The sequence below is a fragment of the Kryptolebias marmoratus genome, linkage group LG17 (assembly GCF_001649575.2).
Source record: "Kryptolebias marmoratus isolate JLee-2015 linkage group LG17, ASM164957v2, whole genome shotgun sequence".
NCBI classification, from domain to species: Eukaryota; Metazoa; Chordata; class Actinopteri; order Cyprinodontiformes; family Rivulidae; genus Kryptolebias; species Kryptolebias marmoratus.
Window position 1 is genome coordinate 7,091,129 of NC_051446.1, and position 20,787 is coordinate 7,111,915.

At 40.4% G+C, this 20,787-nt stretch overlaps 2 protein-coding genes across 6 annotated transcripts in view; both read left to right on the forward strand.

The window, feature by feature from the left end:
- tdrkh (tudor and KH domain containing) overlaps positions 1-4,785 on the forward strand; it is a 14,943-nt gene extending 10,158 nt beyond the window's left edge. The window contains exons 8-15 of one of the 2 annotated variants that reach the window (XM_025010806.2): positions 657-832; positions 1,899-1,963; positions 2,050-2,201; positions 2,294-2,404; positions 2,851-2,925; positions 3,155-3,209; positions 4,121-4,186; positions 4,272-4,785. In XM_025010806.2, the coding sequence (XP_024866574.1) occupies positions 657-832; positions 1,899-1,963; positions 2,050-2,201; positions 2,294-2,404; positions 2,851-2,925; positions 3,155-3,209; positions 4,121-4,176 (690 nt within the window). In that variant the 3' untranslated portion in view covers positions 4,177-4,186; positions 4,272-4,785. The remainder of the gene's footprint in view (positions 1-656; positions 833-1,898; positions 1,964-2,049; positions 2,202-2,293; positions 2,405-2,850; positions 2,926-3,154; positions 3,210-4,120; positions 4,187-4,271) is intronic. The other variant, XM_017437048.3, reaches the window with a different exon arrangement.
- An 80-nt stretch (positions 4,786-4,865) lies between these two features.
- On the forward strand, positions 4,866-20,781 carry mbtd1 (mbt domain containing 1). Of its 4 annotated transcripts, XM_017437051.2 has the most exons (17): positions 4,866-5,038; positions 6,567-6,771; positions 8,196-8,329; positions 8,419-8,533; positions 8,609-8,691; positions 8,777-8,894; positions 10,054-10,188; positions 10,288-10,376; positions 10,548-10,782; positions 11,966-12,021; positions 14,631-14,735; positions 14,818-14,965; positions 15,070-15,152; positions 15,357-15,591; positions 16,303-16,374; positions 19,170-19,319; positions 19,592-20,781. In XM_017437051.2, the coding sequence occupies exons 1-17, from the start codon at positions 5,018-5,020 to the stop codon at positions 19,708-19,710; spliced, it is 2,103 nt and encodes a 700-aa protein (XP_017292540.1). In that variant the 5' UTR covers positions 4,866-5,017; the 3' UTR covers positions 19,711-20,781. The 4 variants fall into 4 exon arrangements, with proteins under 4 accessions (XP_017292540.1, XP_017292542.1, XP_037836929.1 ...); XM_017437053.2 differs by lacking the exon at positions 19,170-19,319; XM_037981001.1 differs by having other exon boundaries at positions 19,170-19,592.
- The last annotated feature ends 6 nt before the right edge of the window (positions 20,782-20,787 follow it).

Sequence of the window (20,787 nt, forward strand, 5' to 3'; positions counted from 1 at the left end):
ATTTTCGTTCAGCCCTACGGCAGAGTTGTTTTGCAGATTGAACTGTTTGTGCATTTCTCCATGGAGATTTCTTCCTACCAGACACAACTTTCACTTTAATGGGGGCAATGTAATCAATGATAACTGAAAGTTTGCACTGAAACTCATCTACCAACTTATCTACGTCATTATAGTTTAAGGGCGAGGAAGAAGAGTAGATTTGATTAAATGTTTCTGCTGTGTTTTCTGTGAAAGTACGTTTTGTGATAGTAGTTTTAAATAAGTAGTGAATGGGTTGTTCAGGCAATTGAAACTCATAAACTATTTGGGAGCAGTTTATGAGTTCACTGTATGTAACCATGGTAATCAGGTTTGGGACACTGCAAACTCAGTTTCAGCTCAACAAGCTTAGGGAGTAATGTTGCTTTGTAGTTACCACTTTGTGTAGGGCCACATGATTTTCTGTTATGTCCTGATAGTTTAAAACTGACTGTAGCTACATTAGCTATTAGATTCAGTCAGATTTACCTTACATAAACTGGTTTTGTGTGGCTCAGATTATTCCAACATTATGGTTCTTATTTTTCAGTACCTCTCTCTCCACTGTGTATTCACAGGTTTACATATCCTCCCTGTGTTTATAGTTTATTAACACAGCTCATGTTGTGGATCTGTAGGAGCAGCGAGTCGAGACAATTGTTGTTGGGGACATCGTGGCAGCTCCGTACCGAGACCATGGTACGTGGAACAGGGCCAAGGTGCTGGGAGTCCTGGGCTCAGATGTAGTAGACCTTTACTATGTAGACTTTGGCGACAATGGGGAGCTGCCTCGAACCAGCCTGCGGCGCTTAAGGTAAGAGACGTCACAATGAAGGGTTTGACTTGTAGGAGAAAAGACATATAAATAAATAAAGGCTCAGCACTCCTTCACGGAATGCATATCGCCTGCCGCCTTTCATGCTAAAGTTTTAGACTAAAATCATTTTATGATGAGAAATTATGGAGTTGTAGCTGTTTCGGTCAAACCTTAAAAATAACATTATGCGCAATCTCATGAGTTGTCACGCTCAAAGTATGCATTGTGACTGACTCTCAGCTACTACCCCATCAAATTTTAGCTCAATATCTCAAAAAAATGACTGAATTATAGCCATTTTTGAGTTTGCTAATATTAATTATCTGTGACAGCCATCTTGAATTGGATTAACTCCAAAAGGTAATCAGTTGTAGATGTACATCTAGTAATAACTTTCTGAGAGTTTCATTAAAATCTGTCCAGTGGTTCATGAAATATTTTGCTAACAGGCAAACAGGGTTGACTTCAATAGTTAATGCTAAAACTGAGATGTTGCACTACGTGTAGCACTTGGATTATGTGTTGCGATCCTCCAAAATGTTGCAAAATATTTGATGAGGCAAATATCCAGGTCGAAAAACCACTCAGTGATTAAAAAAAAAAAATTATGATTTAACAAAACTGGTCCAAATTTGCCTGTCTTCATTTCAAAAGTGTACTCCAGCATTTTAAATCATAAATGTGGGGTCAGCTGCTGAAATGGGTAAAAAGGTGGAGTTAGGCAACAAAATGACGTGCATGGCCTAGAAGCCGTGCACGAAAATAGGACGCGATTTTTAAAAACTGGCCCTTCAAAAATGCGGCCACGTGGCTCGCTGGTCACTTGGTCGCAAACATTCAGAATTCAGTGAGACTGAAATGTTAAATTAAACTATTTTGTCACAATTTTGAGTCACCAACTAGTCTCCAACAGCCTTCGCCCAATGAAATTCCACACGTATGGGATTCTTTCACTCAGTTTCTTTTCTTGTGCGGTGCCATCGCTGCAGATTGCACATTTGTATGTTGCGCCGGGTTAAGAACTTATTAAAATTCGTCTGCATTTGCTGCGTTTAAATTCCAGGAGCGACTTCCTCAGCTTACCATTCCAAGCCATTGAGTGCAGTTTAGCAGGAGTGAGGCCAAAAGGTAAAAGCTGAACAAATGACTGAGAATGATCTGGTTTTAGCCTCTTTGCCAGGCAGAGTGTTTCACTGGGCTTCCTGCTGTTTCAGGAGACTTGTGGTCCGAGGCAGCCCTGGATGACTTTGAAAGGCTGGCGCATTGCGCTGATTGGAGACCCCTGCAGGCCAAACTCTACAGTTACTCCCACTCTGAGATCTCCTCCTGGCCCAGTGTCAAGCTCTTTGACAATAGCAACGGAAAGGTAAGACTGCTTCTGAAACATTTACTTATCTAGATGTCCTTTCCCTGTGTTCACTTCATGCTTAAAATGAACACCACACCTGTGCACCACAGACTGTGGACATTGGTGAGGAGCTCATACGACTGGGGCATGCAGTCAGCTTCCAGGAAGTGTTAAATGGGAGAACGGAGGGGGACAATCTTGGCTGTCTCCAAAGAATGTTGGTGAGTCAGTGAAACACACCGAGATTGGATGAAATATCAGTTTTACTCAAGGCTGCAAGTTTATTATTAAGTGCTTTAGTTACAAACAAGCTGCTGTTGTATAGGTGTCAAAGGTTTATTTAATCACATCTATGGAGACACAAGACCTCTCACAGATGATATCAGGCTGCAATTATGTCAACAAATTAACTTCATTGTTAGATCTTTTGAGAAAATAGCCTTAACGTGGCCTTCACATTCTAGCTTATCCTTGAGATTTCAGCTGTATTTTATTTGTCTTATCTGCCACTGGTGTGGCTGGTATAAACATTTTAGAAAATGTTTAGTTTTATCTGGCACTTTGATTTGAAACAATAAATCAAACCCTGAAGGAACAACAGGATTTCTTTCTTCCCCTGTGTCTAGAATGTGCATTCACAATTTGATCAGTTTCTCTTATATCACAGGTCTTAAAGTGCTTGGAGTCACTGACAAAAAAAGACTTAATCACCTCGACAGAGTGGTGGAAATTAAATCAAACTGTACGTGTTTAAAGGTCATGTAACTGATTTTCCATGAAATCAATTTCAACAATAACGTCTCAGTACCACTGATGACTTAAAATGTGATTCTATAAGACAGTCATTGCGCCTAAAAGTGAGGATTTGTGTTCATTGTATCAATCATTTTTGATAATTGAGCTTCTTACATCTGTTTCAATCAGATCATTTTAAAACGTCTCCCTGTTTTGTGATTTTTGTTATTCTGCAGGACGATGTAAAAGGAGCTTCTTCAGAGCTCAGTCTTTCTTGTATCAGTTTATCAGGTGAGTGGAGACTCTCAGATCTAATGTGGAGTGTGACATTCTTGTTTTATAGTATGAAACATGATAACTACGTATTTATACTCTGTTGCATTGACAGCTCTCGGAGTTTGTCTCATACACAAAACTGACGTGATGCACACCCGTGGCAAACCACAGCATCAGCTGCACACTTTGTAATGTCTTCGCTCACCGTGTTGCATTCCCTCCTGAGCTTCCTGTTTGCTTAGCTGGTGCAGAATTTACCCAAGAGACCATGCACGGCTGAAAGGAAGTGCATAGATCTACCTGGAGTGGAGTTTTTTAGTCCTGTTCGAGCACAAGCATACAGATGGACAGTTGCAAAGATACACTTTGTCATTGAGTGTTAAAGTTAAAATCTTCTGTTCCTTTGCGCTGACACTGAGCTCAACATGAGAGAACATAAAATGGTGCACTAAGGATGCATATCGCCCTCCGTCTTTCATGCCAACAATGGAGTTGTAGCCGTTCTGGTAAAACCTTGAAAATAACTTTTATATCTTAATTTTACATATCACAAAATGTCACACTCAGAGTCTGTGTTGTGAATGACTCTCAGCTATTACCACATCAAATTTTAGCTTATTACCTGTAAAACTAACGGAGTTATAGCCAATGTATGCTTTCTGAGAGTTTTATTAAAATCCATCCGGTGGTTCATGAGATATTTTGCTAATAGACAGACACACACAGGCAAAAATATTATCACCTTTGGCAGCAGATTGATAAAAAAGCAAATCGAAGAGTTTGTCTTCATCTTTTTCAGGCCTGTAACATAAATTCATAGAGCTTCATTTTTAGCTCAAACAGCACTTTTACTCTTCTAGTGTGGATAAACAAAGTGCAGTTTTTCAGCCTGTTGATGTCTGATTGTTTACTTTTGTGTATCTCAGAAGCTGCGTCAATCTCAGAAAGTATTGATGATGTCACGGTGGACAAGCTGCTCTGAAACCAACAAGGTATTGTTTGTTGCTGTGAGCAGTGAGTGAATCTGTGGTACAGGATGTGCTCACGACGATCACCTCGTCTCCCCTTGTCTCACAGAGCCGACCATTCGCCCCTCAGCGTCAGTCCAGACGACAAAGAGGTTTCCATGTTTGACCCAAACTCAACCACATACATCCTCATCATGGAGCCACGTGCCTCACAGCTCCTTCAGCAATATTCCCTTCATTGTTTTGCCTTTGTGCAGTTCTCTTACACCCAATGCTGCTTTGCATGAAAGCTGTTACAATCTTTTGTGTTTAAAAAAAATCAAACAAAGGTTGTTAATATTATTAAAAAATACTGTGGTACAAAATATCAAAGGCTGCCAGAGGTTAACATGTTTGTAGTTGATGACGCATCTTTGTTCTCAGAGTGTTTATTTAAGTTAGAAATATTGGGCTCTGTAAAATATTATATTTTGGGAATAAAACATGTAATATTACTGAATGTGATCCATAGACTGTGTTCAGATTGAAAATGTGGAGTTTACTGTTTAATAAGCTAAGGACAGTTTGTTTTTCTGAAGTGTAAAAGATTGACCTATATTACAATAAATGACTTCCTTTGCAGAGTCGCTGTTTTGTTTTTGCTTCGGTCGATGACCTCCATTCGGGATTGACCAATCACATGAAAGTAGGTTACACTCGCACATGCGCAGAAGGGGCAGAGTAATTTGTTGATATCCTGCTTAGTAGTATTTATTTAGACCTTAGTTTTCTATAGCCACAACTGTCCACAGCGTGGGAGTTTTATTTGCATCGGGCAGAAAAAAGTAAATTAAAAGCTCTCTATATGAAGGGCTGATGGAAGACGCACGGGATTTGGTGAGTGAGTTTGAAACATTTTTGGGGCCTCCGACTCTTGAGGATCTTGCATTAAGCTAGCGCTCTCCCTTTGTTGTTATTTTGTTTATGGTAGCTAGCTAATGGTTCAGTCAGCGATATGTTTTATAAAGCACCCCTTTAAAAAAGTAAAACATGTGTTGGCTTTAACTTCACGTGAGTAAATGCAGGTTTGCTACGCATGTGTAAAACGCGCTTTGACTTTATGAATTAAAACTGTAAGAACGGGTTTCCGCTAGCTAGTTGTGCTAACGCTACTTAGCGCAACAAGCCACTACAAACTATTTGGAACAAGTCCCTTCTTATCTTCCGCTTATTTTTAATGCGCTTTTTTACTTGGAAGTTCTGAATTAGGTTTGAAATGACTTCAACAGCACACACATATTTTTTCCTCTTACTTTTATGTCCCCCGGCTAGTTTAAAACCCCCCCTGTAATAAACTGAAGAGGAAGTAAGCAGCAGTAAACATTTAAACGCTGTTCCGGCGGCAGAAAGAGCAGAAATAGATGACTGCTTCTAAGTAGGCGGCAAAATAGTAACATGTACGTTGTTCTTTAATTGTTGAAGAGTTATTTCACTTTTTAAATCAAGGACTTGTGGCTTACGGCAAAAGATAAATGCCTGAGTTAAATGTTTATTGACAAATATGCTTAAACGTTCTCACGAAAAATAAACTATCTTGAAATGAGCATCACTTTACTAAAATACCTTTTATTCTTGCAAGCCACGTTTCCATTTCAAAATTGAGTACACAAATATATATTAAGCTTACAAATTCCCTCTATCCGAAACTAAAAAACAATAAGTTTATTCATTAAATGTGCAGAATCTCTATTTTTTTATTGTTTATATTATTAATTTGTTGTCATTTTAAAAGTCTAACATTAAGATTAAAACATAGCACTATTTTCTGTGCTTTATGAAGAAATTATACAAATTCATGCTCTGAAAATCAGTCTGCTGCAATCTTTATTCCTCTTGTAGCTTTTGTAAGAAATACAAAAATGTATTGGTAGCAAATAACCATAATCTGAAGTATGCTTAAACTGCAGTGCTTGATAATAAGGCACTGTCTGTGCCATATAATAAGCTTCTGACACAGTCCCTCTGTTGTAGAGAAAGTAAAATAAGTAAAGAAAGAGAAAAGAGTCTCCAAATATCCTAAAAGTAATTAGACCTGACCTGAAGCAGCCGGTGTGGTTGATTTTTCACAGCGGTGTACCTTGTCCTGTTGGGATTTCATAAATATCTTTCACAACGTCCAGAGCCAACATTAAGGTCCAAAGAATCCAAGATAAACTAACACTGAGTTAAATCTTTATCTCTGACGCGTTTTAAAGGTTACTTGATAACTGGTAAATTATTTTGAAGCACCTACCTTGATGATAGTTTACTGCTATCTGCAGATCTCAGATTTTTGTCAGACTTCTGTGGTTGTGTTTATTCTTTTTTATGACTGAGGACAGCAAGACTTTAGTCACTTACTGTGTGCCTGTTTGTACACGTGAAGGCTGAACGCTCCCAACGTTCAGATCGGAAGCGGAGAGACTCGTTTGGGATGTACGATGGCTACGACAGCTGCAGCGAGGAGTCGACCAGCAGCTCCAGCTCAGAGGATAGTGAAGATGAGGTGGTGCCCTCCATCCCTGCCAGCCTTCCTATCATCAAGAACAACGGCCAGGTCTACACCTACCCAGATGGCAAAGCTGGAATGGGTCAGTACATGGAAATGTCTTTACTGCTTCTTTTATAAAGCTCTGGAAACAAAGAAAGAGGAGGAAAACAAAAATCAAGAAAGTGAAACTGGCTTTCTGATAATTCTGGTTTTGCAAAATGCCTCAGAAATTATCACATTTCTTATTTTGAGGGAGGAAGATCACAAACAACAACAAAAAAAGAAATCACACTTGGTACTTTGTTGTTGCTTTTTTAAAATATTATTATTTTTTCTGACAGCTAAGTTGTTTTTTTTTTTAAGCAGAATCTTTGTTAATCATTTGTCAGTTCTAGCTTTCTCATAAAGCCATTACCAGATCAGCATCATTTCTAGAGCGTACTCCAGGAGATCAAGTCGTAAATGGGGAGAGGTTGTTAGCGTTAGCTGAGGATGGTGTTGTGTGGATGAAGGTGGGCAACAAACACAAAAATAAGCAGTGATTTTCAAAGAATGGCTGTGCAAAATGCTGCAGAAAATTCACCTATTTTTTGTAGTTTTACATTGTGAGAAAATTCTTATAATAGTGTCTGTCAAAAAGCAAAACTGTAAAATCGTTTCAGCATGCCTTGTCAGACCAAAAGCGTATTCAACTCCTGATGGACATTCAACAGCCTCAGAACACACACATTTGCATCGTAACATGGACATTGTTTGGTTGCGTAAATAGGGACAAACCAAAAATGAAAGAGGTTTCATGCAAACGTGTAGGGGTTTAATATTAGGTAATATAGCATTATTTCACATCAGTATGTCATTTTTGAGCAATCTGTTTTGAGCCATTATCCTGACTTTTAGGTGAACTCTTACATCCTTCCATTACTCTGTTCTCGATGACTGATTTCACAACTGACAAGGTACTAACTATTCATTGCTATTTGACAAAACATCACTTCAGAAATGACCAAATTATCCCTTTTAAACTAAGGGATAATGTGTGTGTATGTGTGTGGGGGGGGAATCATTCCTTCAATAAAAAGAAAACGACTATTGATGGACTCCAGTTGCTGATGGTCAATATATTCGTCCAGTTGCCCAACTCTAGTTTGAATTTGACATCTTAAGGCTTAATCAGTGTGGCCATACACACATAGGCTTTTAAAGCCATAGTACCTAGTCATTGCTTGGTCAACACAAGTTAACACAACTTTACCTTTAAGAGTTTCCATGTCAGGTGTACTGTGATGTCAGTCCTTTGACATAATGGATATAAAGGGTGAAGATGCTGTAGAGAACCTGAGTTAGAACACTACCAACCGTTTTTTTTTACTGTCCATATTTTCTTCTTCTACTTGATCAGAAAGAAAAATTCAAGCTGTTTTTAAGTTTTACCATGAAACCCAACCAGATGATTGAGCGTCCTCCGAGAGTAATTCTTCTGCATTACAGGAGCTGTACTCTGAATTTGTTGTCTGTTCTTCACAGCCACCTGTGAAATGTGTGGGATGGTTGGAGTACGAGATGCTTTTTACTCCAAAACCAAACGCTTCTGCAGCGTATCTTGTTCCAGGAGTTACTCCTCAAATTCTAAAAAAGCTAGCATTTTGGCACGATTACAGGTGAATATATTCAGATTTTCTATTTGCCTGAGGCTAATATTTAACTATATTGATGCCTGTTTTGATTTTTTATTTTTTTTTTATATAAGGGCAAGCCTCCCACAAAAAAAGCTAAAGTCTTGCAGAAACAACCTCTCATGGCAAAATTGGCAGCTTACGCCCAGTACCAAGCAAGTCAGCAGAACCAGGCCAAGTCGAAAGCTGGTAAGTCCCCAAAAGGCAGTCGTGATGTAATGGGTTAACATGTTCAGACCTGACAATCTCTGCACCTTCTGTTAGCGGTCCCTGCAGAGAGCTTCGACTGGGGGAAGTATATCTGTAGCAATAACACGGTGGGAGCCCCTGTCAGCTGTTTCAAACATGTAAGTTAAACCTGAACCCGAGGTGGTGATTCACGATTTCCTCCTCTCTTGGCTGGATAAGTTCACTTCTTCCCCTGTGCTTCAGGCCCCTATGGGGACCTGCTGGGGGGACATAGAAGAGGGAGTGAGGATTGAAGTGCCCAACTCTGACACTAACCTCTCTACAAAGGTGTACTGGATTGCAGAAGTTGTAAAGCTAGCAGGTAGGTCTATCAGGGAAAAAAAAAAAATCAACTAAGGATGAAACAAGGTCATTGAGTTGAAAATTGTCTTGCAAAGCACAACCAACTGATTTTGTCCGGTGTTTTAATTCTGGTCTGGTGTTTAAACTGTGTGGCAGCAGTTCAAACAGAAATGTCAGGCACAGGGACCAGCATGGTCACATCACTCAGGCTGTGTTTTGAGAGCAGCTTCCTCCTCCCCCCTATAGCCTCCCACTGCAGGAGCTTTGAAAAGGTGGGAGGTTGAATCTCTGTCTCTGGGCATTCGTTTAGAAAACAGAATAGACTGAATGCTGAGTTCACACGGTGATTTGCTGACTTTGAAGCTGAGAAAATTAAGTTTGAACTTCTCGTCACTCTATTTGAGTTGAGAAAAAAAGAGTCAAACTTCGAGATAAGGTGGAGGTGGTGACAAAATCAGATTCCTCCATGCAAGCTACAGAGTGTCTTCATGAATTTCTTTTATTCTTATTATCTTTTTGTGTGTGTGTTTTTTTTTCTCTTTAATATTAATGTGAAATCTTTGTAGTGTTAAGTTTAGATATTGATTGCAAGGTTGGTATGGAAATGTCTTAAGCAGAAATTAGTTTTAAAAATCGAAGATATAAATATACTGTAGGTATTTTTTTAATAAACATAAATTATCGTGATCACTGTTTGTTCTGGCTGAACAATCTTTATGTGCTTAAGAAAAGGATTTTTTTTTGTAAGCATATATTTCATCTTTAAAATATTGTCTCAGTCTGATGAACCCAGTTACTTGTGTCGTCTTGTCTCATTACACCCCTACAATAAACTCTTAAGCACATCTTGCTTGGGATGGTTGGCCTGGCTTGGTGGGGTGGGCATTGGTTTTTGAGTTGGGTGTATCCCGGAGGGGCCTTTGTCACAAGCAGCCCACTTCGGGTTTGACTGGCCTCACTGGGGATGACAGAGCAAAGATGTATGACAAACAAAACGTGTATTTTTAGATGTTTACTAATATGACAACATGGTGGTGACAGTAATAATTATTGTCATTTGCTCTCCTGAGATCGATTCACTGACACATTTTACCGCCCGGTGTGGACAGACCTGTACTTGTGATCAGATCACTCATGTTAGCACCAGGTCTGAGGTGGTGTTTCCTGTCCCTCTGCAGGGTTCAAGGCACTTCTCCGGTACGAGGGCTTTGACAACGACAGTAGTAAAGACTTCTGGTGTAACTTGTGCGTCCCTGAGGTGCACCCAGTGGGCTGGTGTGCTTCAAGCAACAAACCCCTCGTACCTCCAAAAAGTAGGTGTTAAAACCTAGTGAAAACGTAGTTTTGAGGCTGCTGATTCTCCTGAATGTCGACAGTAATTGTTGCCACGATGTTTGTGACGTCTCTTCCAGGTATACAACATAAGTACTCAAACTGGAAAGTCTTTCTTGTGAAGCGTCTCACTGGAGCAAAAACACTGCCACCCGATTTTAATGCCAAGGTGAGCCACTCAGCTTCCTCGCACTTGTTAGAATTTAACTTTAAATACCTCACCAGATGTATCTGACATTTAATATCTTACTCAGCCATCCAATTACAATGTTTTAACCTTCTGATATTAGATTTGACTCGTTTTTTGAAATTATCAACCTCCTCTTTCTTTGAACTTCAGGTTTATGAGAACATGCAGTTTCCATTTAAGAAATTGATGCGAGTAGAGGTGGTGGATAAGAACTACTTGTGCCGGACACGGGTGGCACTGGTGGAGCAGGTGATCGGAGGTCGCCTCAGGCTGGTGTACGAGGAGAGCCAGGACGGCTTGGATGACTTCTGGTGCCACATGTACAGCCCCCTCATCCATAATATAGGCTGGTCACGAAGCATTGGACACCGCTTCAAACGGTCAGGTGTGTTTGGGGAAACATCCAGCAACACTTTCCTGTCTTTATGGTGCCTTATGGAGACTAAAAACTTTTTTTTTATGTGTGTGAGTTTGGGACATTATGAACACTGAATCTGTTTAGCTCAGAGGGTTTATTATGTGTTGTTTAATTCGTTCAGAGCTTTTTGCTTCACAAGATTGACATTTTTGTTAACAATTGTATCATATTAAACAAACAAACAATAAAAAACAAATGTAATAGAGACTTCCATCAACTTTGTTTCTATAAATAATAATAAATTGGAACTTAAACAAAGCTACATAGCCAGACTCTAATTTGCTTTAGTTTGAAACTCCAGGTTAAAACATCTTCTTGTTTGCACTTTATTGCTGTATTTGAAGTGTACAGTGTTTAATTAAGTTAATATAATGTGACATAATGCTGCTCAGATTGTTCTGCGACTGACACAGCATATTTTACTATACAGTGACCACAGCGGGGGTCCAGTCATCTCTGAAAACAATCGGAACAGATAAACCAACAGAGTGGACTTTTATTTTTTATTTTTTTCCTGAGTAACAAATTTGCTGCTTGTGATTTTGCGAGGTCATGTCACCTGAGTAGGAGGTCCTACATCAAGGCTCAGGAAAGATTGTGTTCAGACTGCCAAACATGTAGATAAAAGGAGTCCAGACCACCCCAAAAAGTGGCCTGAATAAACCTCTTTTGAAGTGTATGTTGATACACACCTGTATTTAGTGCTATCCAATGCAGTCAAATGGCTAAGGATGGATTTTAGTGCCATCTCTGAAGAGGGTCTTAGAGTATGAGTGTAGCATAATAATAATAATAATAATATTGTCCCTGTGAAACGTGACAACCAGCTACATAGTCATGTGGATTAAACAACATTTTGAATCACTTTTTTTTTTTTTTTCCCGCTAGATTTTTTTTGTTACTTGATGCATCGTTTCAGTCCTAACCTACATACATCAAGTTATGGAGGTCTTTGTTTTAGAAATACAAGTCCTATTTTATGCTATAGGACTTGGTGGGGAGAAAAGTGCAAATAAATTAAAACCCTTGCAATTTAAAATAAAATGCATATGTACTAGAGGTACAAGGACAAAACCATGATGTTAAGCTGTTAAATAAAATGCCTTTCTTTATTATAATTATTTATTTGTTTATTTCTTTGTTTATCCAGATGTTACAAAGAAAACTGAGGGTCAAGTTGATGCTCCTTCGCAGTACTTTCAGAAGGTAATGCAAACTTGTATATGTATATGTTATATGCTTTTGAAAACAATTGAAACAGTGGGTTGAATCAATATTTTTTTTTTTTTTTAAATAAGTCATCCAAAATGCTGATTTTTTTTTAATGGATCACACCAGCCATGTTTAGTCCGCTTTAATCAAACTCTAGTTTGTTTGCCTAAAAAGTCTGGTTTGTTTGGGGAGGTGTGAATGCACAATCGAACTCTGATGTGGACCAGAAAAGCGAACTCTGGTCCGCCTAAAAAATGGTAAACGAACTTGTATAGTGCCACTCAAAGCGCTTTATACAAGAGCCAATTCACACTCAAAAACACTCACACATTTATACACCGATATGCAGATTTGTCGGCAACTTCGGGTTAAGTGCCTTGCCCAGAGGTACATTGTCATGTCACAGGAGCACCTATCGATTAAAAGACAACTACTCCGCCCACTGAGCCACAGTCGCCCCTAGGTCTCGGTTCGGTTGAAGTGAACTCTGGCATGGTTCGAATGCGTGGCCCAGTCCAAATACTCGCACTTCCACCCTCGTGTCCTTCAAATGCGCGTTCATGCTGAAGGACTTGGTGTGTCCCAATTCTCTGTGGGCTCTTTAGCCCCGCCCCCTTTGTGTACTACATCCGCCCTTCGGCTAAGCCTGCATCCAGGCGGACTTCGGCGAAGTATTTACCCACAATTCATTGCTGCATGTGACGTTTTGATAATTATTTTTTTTATTGTCTTTATTGATAATAAAAGGGTTTTGAATTAAAAGGTGGAAATATGGCAGTGGTGACAGAACAAGCTGCGTCTGTTACGAAAAAAGCAGTTTTTAATTGCAAAGTATTGAAATAATTCTTGTTTCACTCTGCTATACAGGTGTGAATACGATCAAACTTTGCTCCGTATTCAAGAAGTCATAACAAAACACATTTGAACAGCCAAATATTTCTTGCAATGACTTTGAAAAGCAAAAATACCTATACTGTACTTTTAAAATTCTACTCTCACCTTCTTAAAATGCCAAAACAGTGACCAGTCTGCCATGTTGGATGTCGCAGTTACGACACAGAGGCACGAGTCAAAGATGTAACCTGTACTGTCCTAATTCTCCAATGTCTGCATGCTTGTAACCTGCGCACACGAACCCTTCTGTGCACTTCGACTGAGTGAACACTTCATAGAGGGGCGTAGGGTGTAGTGGGAGTATTGGGACCAGGCCCATATGTGAATGCAAGCGGACTGGAGACCTCTCCAAAAGGAGGAAGCGGACTATAGCACAGGGCCCTCTGGGTAAATACAACCAAAACAAATAGCCGTTTCTACCACTAGCGGAAGAAACGGCTTGTGGTTAGATGTGGAGTCAAGAAATCCTAAAACCATTAAAATTTGATGTCACTCCAGTTTTGTTTACTTTTCCAGAAGAAGGAAGTTGTACTCTGTGTCTTCTTCAGAGGTTTTCATGTCGTTTCCTTCAGTAGTTCTTGGTGCAGCGCCACCACAGGCGAGGGGTTGCTCAATGGGTTTGGCTCGATTGACTCAGTGCAGTGTGAATGCAAAGTGCAGCAGCTGAAAATGGAAACAAATGTTGCAATTTTGGTCCCCAATCGAACCGAGTCTACTGGACTGTCAGGTGAAAACAGCCTTAATGCCAAGTCTCTCCACCAAAGTCCAAGCATCCATCTTAAGGGTCAGTCAGACAAACTTTTCATCTTCAGATGTCCTTCCCTGAAGAATCACCTCACAACACTTTGTAAGGCTTATGGATGTGATGACTAAAACAAAACATGCTTTTCTGGGGAAAGAATAGGACTCGCGATACCCTAAAGTTATTTTCATGTGTGTGCCGTTCAAACTTTGTCAGGTGAGATGTTTTTACCTCTAGTGTTTGATGGCACGAAGGAGAAAATGCAGTGATGTGAACACACTGAGAGCACCCACAATGTTTATCAGAGCAGTTGTGAACTTCAAGCTATCCTTGTTGTCATTATAATTGTAAGAAAAACACAATTGAACAAAATTATGTGTCTCGTGACTAGATCAGTATCAAAGACAATGGTATAAGGATAAAAACCTCTTTTAAATTAAAGTCCATATTGCTTGCTGCCTTTTATACCAGAGTTTTAAACTAAGATTGTCTGAGAAATTAAGCTTCAGCTGTTTTGATCAAACTTCGAAATTATTATGTGTGATCTTAAGATATTGCACAACCAATTAGTTCTCATAGTGTTTAGTTTGGATGATTCTCAGCTACTACCGCATCAGATTTTAGCTTAATATCTGTGAAAACACATTGAGGTGCAGCCGTTTTTGTGTTTTGCTAATGTCGCGTAGCTGCGACAGCCATGCTGAATTGGGTTGACTCCAAAAGTTCATCAGTTGTAGATGTTCATCTAACCAGTTTCATGAGAATCTGTCCATTGGTTCATAAGCTGTTCAACTAACACGACAACAAGCCATACACACAGACACAACCAAAAACATAATTGGCTCAGTGTTGAGCATTAAAAACACGCCTTTATCATTTCATATCAAATGTTTCTTTTATTTATTTATTTATTTATTTTTTAAATAAATATTTGATAAAACATCACAACAAAGTGTGTGTGTTCCAGGTTAAAGATGTGGACCAGAGTGGGGACTGGTTCAAAGATGGGATGAAGTTAGAAGCCATCGACCCCCTCAATCTCTCAGCGATCTGTGTAGCCACCGTCAAAAAGGTTTGCTGCTGTCGCACGATCAGAGGTTGAGTAGCACCGGGTTTTATCTCTCTTCACACAGCTTTATCCTGGGCTGTTACAGGTGTTGGCAGACGGGTACCTTATGATTGGAATTGACGGCTCAGAGGCTGTGGACGGGTCAGACTGGTTCTGCTACCACGGCACGTCCCCGTCCATCTTTCCTGTTGGCTTCTGTGAAATTAACAACATCGAGCTCACCCCTCCCAAAGGTACCGAGCCTCTAGACTGTAACTAAGCCCGTTTCCACAGAGGATCACGGAACCCAGGGTACTGTTTGGATTCTCTTGTTCTGATCACTGACTCTGCTCTCCAGGGTACACTAAACTACCATTTAAATGGTTTGACTACCTCAGAGAAACAGGATCAGTAGCTGCTCCTGTCAAACTCTTTAACAAGGTAGGGTGTTAAGGCTTTGCCCTCTTTTCTGAAAGTTGTTCCTGCGAGGTTTTTTTGCTGATTCTTAATGTGATGTGCAAATAACATTTTGGATTTATCAGTAATCTCCCCTAAAGGATACGTTCTCCAGTAGCTTTTACTTGCTGTGGTTTTGTTATGTAAGTTAGTAAAATAAGGAAGTTGTTTTATTGTCCCGCCTTCCAGGAGGTTCCCAATCACGGTTTCAGGATAGGCATGAAACTGGAGGCTGTAGATTTGATGGAGCCACGACTGGTGTGTGTCGCCACGGTAACAAGGATTGTGCACCGGTTACTAAGGATTCACTTTGATGGCTGGGAGGATGAGTATGACCAGTGGGTGGATTGTGAGTCACCTGACCTCTACCCAGTGGGCTGGTGTCAGCTGACGGGCTACCAGCTCCAACCACCAGCCTCTCAGAGTAAGAACACAATGCTTTCCTATTTATATGTCACTACATCTTTTTCACATGCATCTACTTGGTTTGTTGTTGTTGTGTGAAAGCCAGAAATCGCACTTTAAGGAACCAGAGCCGCCAGACTTTTATCACCTGCTGCTAAAGGTGAAAGGGCGATGATGGTTTTCGTCCTTGTCTGTATGTGTTTGTTTGCTTGTCATGTTAGTGAAATGTCTCATAAACCACTGGATGGATTTTAATGAAACTCTCTGAAAGTAATCATTGGATGTATATCTGCTTCTGATTATCTTTGGAGGCAATCCAGTTTAGGATGGCCGCCACAGATGAACAACAATAGCCAACACAAAAATCATTATAACTCAATCCAATTTACAGACATTAATAAATAAATCTTTATTTCAGACACCAGTAAGAGCTTCTGTCACAAACACAAACAGCCGGTCCTGCAGCCAAACTCAAGCCCACACAGATAATTACTCGTGTTAATTATTGCATACATTTTACAGGTTGTCACACCAAAAAGAAAACTGAACTAAATCAGTTGTTTATTGTAACCAATAAACACGATGAATTCAAGAACAACGTTGTGTAAGAAACTAAAATCACTGCTGTGAACAATCCTCCGTATGGGATGAAAGATGTGCTTGTTTCATGCTAAGGTTGAGATGTTTAATCGTGTCTCATGGCTCGGTGTCTTTTTGTTTTCTGTTTTAGGTAACCGAGACATGTCCCAGTCTGTGCCCAAGCAGAAGAAAAAGACCCCTCAGTACAAAGGCCAAAAGAAAAGTCAGTAATTCCTCTGTTTGTCTCTTTCTCCTTCCTCCTCCTTCTCCTCCTCCTCCTCCTTTTCCTTTTCTTTTTCATCTGCACCGTCACACCAGCTTCTATAACAAGTGGTGGAAAGCTGGTGTGGCAGGCAGAAATATTACAGTTCACTGTGACAGTGGACCTGTTTTTTATCAGACCCTGTGGGAAATGTTCATAATCATCTTATGTGTGCAGCTGCTTTTGTTTCATGAGCATCATTATGCATGTGATAAATCACTTGTGGCGAATTACTACAAACCTCTCCTTTTTAAAAAACCCTGAAGCAGACTAAATAAAACAGTGGGATATAAAAGATTCAGTAGAACATCAGTGAAAACATCCAGATACAAGATTTAAAAAAACAGTGCTGCATTAACACTACCTGCTCATCAGCTAGTGAGCAGAAGAATAAACTACCAGTGTGAACTGATGTGAAAACTTGGGTCAGAAACTTCTGGTACCACAAATACAAAAAGTTACAAATGTTAAAGCTGTTATTAAAATAAGTGTTTTTTTTTTTTTTGTTGTTGTGATATTTGCTGTTTTCTCTGATCTGCAGAACACTCAGAGTATGTTGAATTAAACCAATTTGTTTGGCTGAACTGTGTGTAGCTGTGAGATGCTGACTGTGTAAAACCCAGGGTTTCCATCCCTCTACTGGTTGAATGTGGAAACTGCAGCCCGTTTAAAAGAAAACAAGAAGTGATTGAGTTTGAATTATCGGTTCTATTATCTCTATTTCTCTTATTTCAATATAGAAAAAATAATAATTGTGACACTTTTATTACATAAACATAAATTACATCAACATTTATTTTAGTTTGTTAATGCAGTTAAACCATTAAAAACCTTTTAATTATTAAGTTTACCCCCAAAGAATTAGCCAAAATATTCAGTTTGGATTTATTTTAGGTCGTGAATCCCTGCAAGTAAAGTGAATGGCTTTTGTAAAAGTGGCTTCAAAATTAAAGTTACCTGTGGGTTGCAAAAGTATTCACCACCCCTGTGGGGTCGTATCTTTAGATTTAAACAGCATGGCTACCACCTTAAATATGCAAACCATATTTTGTTCTTATCCAAATGAATAAAAATGAAGGGGAAAAAAAAAACTGATCATAAGTAATGTGCTCTCTATGTCAGTACTTTGTGCCATCACCTTTTACTGCAGTTCCAGCATCTAGTCTCTTTATTTCCATCACCATAATCCTGGTCCATCTAACCTGGACCTTTTGTCCATTCTTCCTGACCAAACTGCTGCAGCTCCTTCAGGTTGGATGGGTGCTGCTTGTGTCCAACAATCTTTAAATCAAACCAGATATTTGGATTGAGGTCTGGGTTTTGACTGGACCATTCCAGGACCTTTAATCTGGTTCTTCTTAAACCAGTGGAGCGTTGCTTCACCAGAGAGTTTCGGCTCATTGTCCTGCTGGAAGGTGGACCTCTGTCCAAGTCTCAGATCTCAGGTTTCCCTCAAGAATTTCTCTATATTTTGCTCAGTCCATCTTTCCGTTAATTCCTACTTGTTATTTAAAACAAACAAACCAAAAAAAAACCAACAACAACAACCCCACAACATGATGCTGCCACCACCATGCCTCACTGTGGGGATGGTGACGGGTGTTAGGCTTGCTCTAGTCATGGTGTTGTTCCTCATGAATAAAATGGTCAGTTTTAGTCTGATCTGACCACAGCATCTTCATCAACATGGTTGGGGAGTCTCCAATTTGACTTTTGACAAATTCCAAAACAATCTTTTTCTTTAAACAACGTTTTTTTTAATTTAATTAATTAATTTATTTTTTTGCCACAAAGCCCAACTCTGTTCAGCTCATAGTGGTCCTATGAACAGATCCTCCCATCTCTGCTGAAGAGCTGCCAAACTCCATCAGGGTTATCTGTGACCCTCTGGATGTTGAAAGCCCTCCTTACCTGCTCTGTAAGTTTCAGTGGCCGACTCTCTTATGGCAGGTGTGCAGTGATGACATTATCTTTCCATTTTGAAATAATGGATTTAAAGGTGCGCCGTGGGGGTGCTCAGAGTTTGGGATATGTTTTACAAGACAGTTAATCTGTTCTTCTCCACAGCTTTTGTCTCTGACCTGCGCGGAGAGTTCCTTGGTCTTCATGCTTTATTGCTTGTTAGTAGCCTGAACTACCCGGACCCTACCAGTGAACACCTCTATATGAACAGGTGTTCATATATACTGACATCATTTGACACTTAGATTGCTCACCGGTGGATCTTTTTTAACTAATTATGTAGCTTCTAAAAGTAATAATTGGGGCTTTAAAGCAAAGGGGATGAATGCATATGTACACACCACTTTTTAGTTTGATATATTTTAGTATTAAGAGTTTCTTTCTTCATTTGACTTTATATTCCTCTGCTGTACAAACTAGAATTGAAATGACTTTTCAGTTTGATTGCAGTTGAAGTAATAAATCTAAACGAACTACTGTAGATTAAAGAATGTCAGGGGGTGAATACTTTTCCAACTCACTGTGGGTGGTGAAACTGTTTCACAGCTCTGATGCTGGTAGCTAACAATGCCTCTGCTTCCTGGGGTCTGGCAGTTTGAGTACAGCTTACCAGGGGCTTATTCAGATGGGTTTCTCACTGCGAGGTCAAATCGGAGGTTTCCGCCTGAGCTCTAACCTCTTTAACTTTCCTTCCTGGTTCACAAACTGAACTCTGAGATCCTGATTGGAGCTGAACTCAGCCCGCGTGTGTAGTAAGCCCCTGGTAGCTGACCTGAGTCTGGCTTGGTGTTTAGAGAGGAAGATTCCGGTTGGTCGACGGCACTTCAGTCAGGCAGGCAGGAGGAGGAGCAGCTTGTCGGGGGACGAAGAGCAGAGTCCACCCAGTTACCATGCACAGGGGCCCTCTCGGCCCCAAACTCACCTCCGTCAAACCCACAAATCAGGTAAAGTCACACTAATGACAGAAGCGGCTGGACCCAGAGCCTCCAAGGCTCAGCGGAGAATAAAGGAGGAGGCGGGGCCTCGGTGTGGAGCTCCATGGTGCCGACGCTGCACTTTTTTGTAGACGTGTTTTTTAATCTCACTCATCATTCAGTTCCCAGGGATCCCAGTTAAACTGAGCATGTTTTGGTTCTGTGGAGATGTTCTCTTGGTGTTCTTCACGCTGGCTCACCTCTGCTCCTGTTTTCCTCTCCTGCTTCTGTCCTCCCTGCAGAGTCTCTCCTGCGAATGAAGGAGGAGTCGGCCGAGGTGGACGAGTTCACCTTCTCCCAGGGAGCCTCGGACCAGGAGAGCAACGGCTCAGGCAGCTACTACATCAAACAGGAGCACTGAGGGGGTCCGGGAGGAGCCGGGAGGAGCCGGGAGGAGCCGGGACACACCTCTGGGGGAAACCCGACCCAGAATCAGGAATCACAACAACACAAGCTGCCTGTTGGAGTTGGCGCGGGAGATGGAAGGCCGGTCTGACAAATCCTTCAGAGACCGACCCTCTGAACCATCCTCCTGACCTGCAGCTGGAGCGGCTGCACCCTGAGTCGGGTCCGGGTCTCACAGGTTTGGGCATTTCTTTCTGCGATCAGCTTTTCTCAGCTCCACGGTCTGAATTAGATGCCAGATTTAAAGGAAGCACTGAGGAGGAGAAACTCGTTCTGGGCCACACGGAGACCTGAAACTGTGAGACGTATTTATTGAGTCGGGTCTTCAGTTTGTTTTCAACTCCAGCAGCGTGAAGACAGGAGCCGAGTCGGGCCCGTTTCATTATTCTCTTTGGAATAATATTGTCAAGTGACTTATTTTTATTTTGATTATTCCTACTTGAAGATGTGATTATTATTTTATTTTTATTTTTTTCAATTTTCTAATGACTCTGTTTTGGTCTTAAAGTTCTGTTGCATTTACCTGTTTGGTGGCTGCGTGGGAAACGTAACACGTGTCTTTCTATAATATTCCTAAGATGAAGAGAGAACTACTGAGTGCAAATAGGGCCGACTTCTCCACAGATCCCGGTACCCTTCAGAGCTGCTCACCATCACTTCCTGTTTGTTTCTGCAGCTGCATCCAGTCATGATCGAACCAGTTTGCAATCAGCGATCATTCTTTCACAGAGCTCAGCAAAATGTTTCTGTCGAGAACATCTTAATATTCTTTCAAGCTTTTTCTCTCAGCAGGAAGCAAAGAAAAAAAAATCCAGGGTTTTTCTTTGTTAAAAGCTTTTCCATATTCAGATTACTCGATTACAAATTGTTTCATTTAAACCAACTAAAACCCTGCAGACACTGAATTCTGGGACTTATTTATTTTTTTATTTTTTGCATTTGTTTAATGTGAAGAATAAAAATGACAAAACAAAGGCAGTTCTATAGAGCTTCTCAGTAACCCACCCAACCTAACTTTTAAATGAGTTCAGTT

What these genes read in the sequence shown, in the direction of transcription:
- mbtd1 (XM_037981001.1), top strand. Translation starts at nt 5,018, where the DNA reads ATGGAAGACGCACGGGATTTG. An exon ending in CTGTCAGCTGTTTCAAACAT is followed by an intron (nt 8,692 to 8,776) that starts GTAAGTTAAACC and finishes CCTGTGCTTCAG; the next exon opens with GCCCCTATGGGGACCTGCTG. An exon ending in GTACAAAGGCCAAAAGAAAA is followed by an intron (nt 16,375 to 19,169) that starts GTCAGTAATTCC and finishes CTTGGTGTTTAG; the next exon opens with AGAGGAAGATTCCGGTTGGT.